Source organism: Tasmannia lanceolata, unplaced genomic scaffold (genome assembly GCF_043159265.1).
Source record: "Tasmannia lanceolata isolate RefF3 unplaced genomic scaffold, GAP_Taslan_0.1 ptg000011l, whole genome shotgun sequence".
Lineage (NCBI taxonomy): Eukaryota > Viridiplantae > Streptophyta > Magnoliopsida > Canellales > Winteraceae > Tasmannia > Tasmannia lanceolata.
Window position 1 is genome coordinate 1,569,292 of NW_027518688.1, and position 7,208 is coordinate 1,576,499.

Genomic DNA, 7,208 nt, shown 5'->3' on the forward strand with positions numbered 1-7,208 from the left:
TTTTGATACTTCCTACCGCAGAAGGAGATTTTGTGGTGTATAATGATGCATCATTTCGAGGTTTGGGTTGTGTGCTCATGCAATCAGGCAAGGTCATTGCCTATGGTTCGAGGCAGTTGAAGAAGCACGAAGTGAATTACCCAACTCATGATCTGGAATTAGCAGCAGTGGTTTTCGCTTTGAGGATATGGCGACACTACTTGTATGGTGTCAAGTTTGAGGTTTTTACAGATCATAAGAGCCTCAAGTATCTTTTTGATCAGAAAGAGCTGAATATGAGACAGAGAAGATGGGTTGAATTTTTGAAGGATTATGACTTCACCTTGAGTTATCATCCAGGCAAGGCTAATGTAGTGGCTGACGCTCTTAGCCGACAAGAACACCCTATGATGGCCTGTTTGATGATGGAAGAATGGGAATTGCTTGAGCGGTTCAGAGATTTAGATTTGGGAACTTGCGAAATTGGCGATAAATCCTTTATTGCTAATATTCGAGTTCAGTCGAATATCATAAAAACTGTTAAAGCAGCTCAGATAGATGATGAAGGAATTTTGAAATTAAAGGCTGAAGTTGATTCTAAACCAAAGTTTTCAGTAGGAGAGGATGGATGTTTGTTCTTTAAAGACAGAATTTGTGTGCCAGCTAAGGAAAAAATCAGAAGGGACATTTTGGATGAGGCACATAAGTCTCGTTACACCATTCATCCAGGTAACACAAAGATGTACCAAGACTTGAAGAGGAATCTTTGGTGGAGTGGAATGAAAAGGGACATTGCTGAGTATGTTTCTAAATGCCTAACTTGTCAGAAAGTAAAGGCAGAGCATCAGAAACCTGGAGGTACATTGGACCCTTTGGAGATTCCCATGTGGAAATGGGATAGCTTGTCCATGGATTTTATCATGGGTTTACCCAAATCGAAGAGCAATTGTGATGGTATTTGGGTGATTGTGGACCGTCTTTCTAAATCGGCTCATTTCATTCCGATTAAGAAAGATTGGAAGTTGGAAAAGCTTGCTGAAACATATGTGGCTCAGATCGTTAGGTATCATGGTGTGCCCTCGACCATAATCTCTGACCGAGACTCTCGTTTCACTTCGGGATTCTGGAAGAGCTTACATGCTGCTTTGGGTTCGAAATTGAGTTTCAGTACATCATATCATCCTCAGACTGATGGTCAGACTGAAAGGGTAAATCAGATCCTTGAAGATTTGTTGAGAGCTTGTGTTCTAGATTTTGGTGGAGATTGGGAGAAGCATTTGCCTCTATGTGAATTTGCTTACAACAACAGCTACCAGCAGAGTATTCAGATGGCTCCATTTGAAGCTCTATATGGCCGTGCCTGCAGATCACCTTTGTGCTGGGCTGAAGTTGGTGAGAAGCAATTGCTTGGACCAAAGTTGGTTCGAGAGTCGACTGAAAAAGTTGCATTGATTAAGGATCGTTTGAAGATCGCGCAGAGTCGACAGAAGAGTTATGCCGATCAGCGGAGGAGAGATTTAGAATTCGCTGAAGGCGATATGGTTTTTGTGAAGATTTCGCCGTTCAGGGCAGTAATGCGTTTTGGAAAGAAAGGGAAGTTGACTCCTCGTTTTATTGGACCCTACCGAATTGTGAAAAGGATTGGGGCAAGAGCTTATAAATTGGAGTTGCCTTCTAATTTGGAGCGGATGCATGATGTTTTTCATGTATCGATGCTTCGATTGTATCATCCCGACCCTTCACATGTTTTGGCCGAGGATGATGTCGAGCTTCAAGAAGATTGGTCTTTTTCTGAAGGACCTGTGAAGATTTTAGATCGAGAAGAGCGAGCTTTGCGAAATAAGACGATTTCGTTGGTCAAGGTTCTTTGGCGACATCATGGCGTTGAAGAAGCAACTTGGGAGCACGAATCGGAAATCTTGAAGAAATATCCGCATTTGCTCGGAGGTATATTCCTTACTTCTCATTTATAATCTGTTGTATAATAATCGGTTGTTTTCGGTTTACCCTATGAGAGAGATCAAATTTCGAGGACGAAATTCCTCTAAGGGGGGTAGAGTGTAACAACCCTAAAAAAAAAAAAAAAAAAAAAAAAAAAAAAAAAAAAAAAAACTCGGAATTCCGAGAATAATTCTCGGAACTCCGAGAACTACTGGAGAGATCTCGGAACTCCGAGAAAATAACCTCGGAATTCCGAGAAATCGGACAGTAGTTTTGGAATCCGGTTCTCGGAACTCCGAGAGCATTTCTCGGAACTCCGAGAAAATGCATCGGAACTCCGAGAATGTCGCGGATTGAGAATCCGAGAGTTTCCAAACTCTCTATGAAGTGCCGATTTCCGTCCTTTTTGGGTGAGTTAACACCAAAACAAACCCTAAAAAGATTCATGACTATATATATACACTATCATAACCTAATGTTCTTCATAAATCAAAACCCTAAAACCTAAGGAGAGTAAGAAAAGGAGAATTCAAGGAAAGGGAGAAGAAGGAAGGGCTTTCAACTCCAAGATCAATCAAGCTTCATTCAATTCTCTCAATTCAAGTAATCAATCACATCAATCAAACCAATCCATTCAAAGGCAAAGGCAAGATTTCGGATTATGTTTTGTAATCTACACTATAACTAGAATTCTTGAAAGTTTAGATAAAACCTCTTATGATTTTGTTTCTTATTCCTGAATCCAAATCATGATTTTTCATTGAAAACCAAAACCCTATAATGGAGATGATTAAAGGCCATAATTTCATATACCCTTGATACCATCTCACTCGTACCCGAAAAGGGACGAGAAGGTCAAAGAACCACGTGAACTCCTCGTACAAAAACAGTGCGAAAGGTATCCTCGTACAAAAACAGTGCGAAGGTTATAATTCTACATGGGTATCATTGTGTATAGAAATTAATGGGGAAGGAAAGGGAAGAGCATAGACTCTAATGATTTCATAACAGTAGTTTCTAACGATTCTAGAGCAATAGTCTCTAATGAATTTCACATTGAACAAAGTGTTCTACCCTACCAATTGCATGAAAAACCCATATTCTGAAGATTTATTCAAATTACTTGAATTCCTTTATATTATTGATTCACATTAAAAGCCAAATATCATATTCTTGTTTCGTACTGCAAATTCTTTGATATCCTCTAACATGAGATGATTATATATTTAAATCTTTCAATTGTCTTAGTTAAGTTTTATTACACTGCATAACCGTTATTCTTGCATCCTGACTCTTAAAATTGTTCTACAGACTTTAACGGTGATAACCTGGAAAACCAGCAAATCGATCAAAACGAAGGAGCATTTGCTGATGAACAGACCTAGGCAAAAAGGGATGGGGAGAGATGTTAGAGTTTAGATTGTTATTTTCTTTTCTTTTAATTTTCTTTTAAAAAGTCCTTTGGACTTAGAGATATTATTTGGTAAATTCGTGGATGTTATTATTAAAGGTTAATGGAATAAAATTTATCTTCCCTTATTTCTGTCTCTATTTCATTAAATAAATGATTTGTTTTTAACTAAGACTTCCGCTGTATGAAAGAATGAATGTGTTTTGTGCCTCTTTTATTTTTTTGAGAGGCGTAGCAATCCGGATTTTCGGGGCTCGTTTGCTCTGTTTTATAAAGAGCTAGGCTCAGAATTGCCTCAAAATTTAGCCTGAGAATCCGGGTCGTTACATATGGCCTTCCCATTCTACACCCAAATAACCTCCTCGTTCTCACCATCTATGCAATAGGCTTAAAATCAGGGTGGAATCATATGGTGTACCCCCGAGCAGCGAATTGAATCTTCCGAGTTCCGAAACGGATTTCCGAACGTTTCATTCCAACTCCCGAATGATGCTCAGAGGGGAAGCCAAAACTACTGGAACTCCATCGGGAGTCCGAACGAACCTTCAGAATTCCGATTCGGGAGTCCGAAGGTTCATTCGGACTCCCGATTGATGCCCACGGGGAAGCCAAAACTACTACTTGGAAGTCTGAAGCTTCGTTCGGACTCCCGATTGAAATGTAGGGGGAAGCCAAAACTACTGGAAGTCCATCGGGAGTCCGAATGAAGCTTCGGACTCCCAATTGAAACGCAGGGGAACCCAAAACTACTGGAAGTCCATCGGGAGTCCGAGTCGGAAGTTCGAAGCTTCATTCGGACTCCCGATTGATGCCCAGATTGGAGGCCAATTGTTCTAGCATTAATTCGAGAAGACTTCCAAATGTTCTTCCGGACTCCCGAATAAACCCAGATTGGAGACCAACTCTACTGGCAATCATTCGGGAGTCCGAACGTGTATTCGGACTCCGAAGTGAATAGAGGAAAGAGCCTAATTCTACTGGAATTCCTTCGGGAGAACATTCAGACTTCCTCATCGGATTTCCGAAGTTCATTCGGACTCCCGAATAAATCCAGATTGGTTCCAAAATTTAATTCCACTAGGATAAGGGTGGTTCCGAGGTCAACACTATCATTTCCAGTGTTAAAAGAGTGGTTCTAATATGGACAGAGAGTGGTTACAGTGTCACAAACCTCTCGGTTCCAATCAGGCTTCTCTCTATACACACACACACACACAGAGAGAGAGATACAGATTAAAATTGTGGTTCCAATAGCAATTAAAATTGTGGTTCCAAACAAAATTGTTCAACCAGTTGTTCCAAAATTGTGGTTCCAAAAAATGTACAGTTCCGACCAACTAGTGGTTACAACAACGCTTAATTTTTACAATTTCCGTGTGAGTAAGTATCATGTGTAGTAACAAGGTTCCCAAAATCATTGCCACTTTGTACAGAAAAACCAACAACTCCATCCCTAAGTAAAGAAAGGATGTGCGAAGGACACCCGGACCTACAAGAGAAAGTTGCTACAATCAATAAAATGATCGGTTTAATATGAAAATCATATCGAGTGCGTAATAATGGAACATACATGTTCTGTGTAGGTATGGATGGACCGATGGGAGTCATATTTAACTGACGATTTACGAGGGAGGGATTTTTACACGTTTTTTTGTTATGTCCAGGTTCCCCACATGATTTGCAGTTGTGATGTTGTCCAAATTGCAGCCCTCTCTCTATTCGTACTTTTTTGGGTCGTCCGAGCTATCGTCTTACTCGCGGTGACAATAGTACTAGTAAATCATGGGATGGCTCTGGCCATTATTTTTTATCTAAAGTAGGATGAATCACCTCCTCATACGTACTCCGATATGTTGAAGCCAAAAACCAATCCTGGCAGTACTTATATCAGTCCACCTTATTTAATCCCATAGTTGCTATGGCATGCCCACACTGCAATCCCATCATTTGGAAAAGACCACACGTACATGTTTTCTTCTCTAAATCCACACTATCGGTATAAGTGGATGAGAGCACTTCATATTCATTCCAACTACATGCGGGGTAGAAACTTACTGCCATACGAACATAATCTGTCCAACCACTTTTCTGCTCTATGAGTCAAATGCGTTTTCCATGTAGCCCCAGCTTTCCGGCGAAACTGGAAGAAGTCTTGTACTTTCCATCTAGTGTGATCGACTAGAGCAGCAATCGGCAACTCCCTTGCGCCCTTCAATATGTTGTTGAAGCACTCTGTTGCATTAGTGGTCAGTGCATTCCACCTGGCCCCTTTAAAATGTACATTAGCCCAATTTTCCTTAGGAATCTCAGATATCCATTTCTCTGCTTTTTCATTCTTTGCTTTTATGAGTTTCATCGCCTCCTTATGGTCACTCTCCCTTAAGGCATATGCCGCTCTCGAAAATAGTTTACAAAGTTTTTAACTCTTAAAGGTCTTCAACAGATTGGCATTGAGGTGACGAATACAGTAGCTATGGTATGATCCCGGTAATGCTTCAGCAACAGCCCTAGGTAGACCCTTCATCTGATCGAAGGAAATCATAAATTCATTGTTGTTTTTGTCTACTTGCATTACCCTCTGGCGAAGTAAAAGAAGAAACCATAGCCAACTGTCAAAGCTCTCGTTCTCAACCATAGCAAAAGCTAACGGAAATAATCCACCATCACCATCTAGAGTTGTCGCAGCCAATAAGATTCCTTTATACTTCCCTCGCAAATGTGTCCCAACAATTAGTATCAGGGATCTAACTGTTCGACTGAACGAGCAGATGCTGGGGCCGAATGACCAAAATAAACGACCAAATGTGTCATCTCCACTACCCCATAGCTTCCGGGTTCGGTATACACGCATAATGGTGCCAGGATTACATCTCTCCATCTCCTGAGCATATGCAGGAAGGATACGGTAATAAGATTCCGCATTTCCACACATAATTTTGTGTATAATGACCTTCGTAATGAAAGTCTTTGTATAGCTTATGGTTATACTCCACTTATCCTTGATGTATGCTCTTATTAAACTAGGCGTCACGTCTCCTGGATGGGGAAATAACCCTAGGCAGGTATCTGCTGCCCAAGATGCTGTGGCAAGGGGATGATCATTACCACTCATCGTACTTGAGCATGTATGCTCTGGCACAAACCTGTTCACCCTAACACAATCCAGGTAATTTGTCCCACTGATTCTGAAAGGACAACTTCCATTCTTGCATCTAACAGCATACTTTGTAGGTTTTGAGTCTACTGGGACGAATACAAAACGCCGTTCAATTGCGTACTCTCTAACTTTGTTCTTACATACTTTTAAATTCGGGAAGATTCCCCCCACCTTCAACTCCTCAAGTCCTATTCTCCCCACATTTAATTCATCCACAACCATTTCATCTACTTCCATCGGCTCCCTTGTATACGTATTACCGAAGGGGTCGCCGATAATGTTATGTACACCATCCAAGTCTCCGATAATGTTATGTACACCATCCTGATCATCTACACCATCCTGCTCTACACCTTGGCTATCATCGTCCTCATCAAAGTCTTCATCACCACCCTCGTAAATGGCATCATTAACATGCATATCACTATGAAAATCCCTATTGAATCATGCATCGTGCCTGTATGGTAAGGACTAGGTTAGAATGAAATTCAATGAGGCAAAAATAGAACCTCCCATCTAAATATAATTTCTATAATTTATTACATGGAAGTGGTCTTATGTTGAGTTGCATCTTCCTCTGTATCATTAAAAATTGGATCCTCATAATCTTCATCCAAGTCCACTGAATATATGCCGACCCGATCAACATTAGAGTAAGAATAATGGAATGACAATTTCATCAATGGAATCACAATTTCATACACGGATAGTACCTATGGT

The 7,208-nt window shown here is 40.6% G+C and overlaps 1 protein-coding gene across 1 annotated transcript; it reads right to left on the bottom strand.

Moving 5' to 3' along the window:
- Nucleotides 1-5,750: 5,750 nt before the first annotated feature.
- On the bottom strand, nt 5,751-6,908 carry LOC143886935 (uncharacterized). The gene has a single exon (XM_077391105.1). It carries the CDS (start codon nt 6,906-6,908, stop codon nt 5,751-5,753), a length of 1,158 nt encoding a protein of 385 aa, XP_077247220.1.
- Between the last annotated feature and the right edge of the window lie 300 nt (nt 6,909-7,208).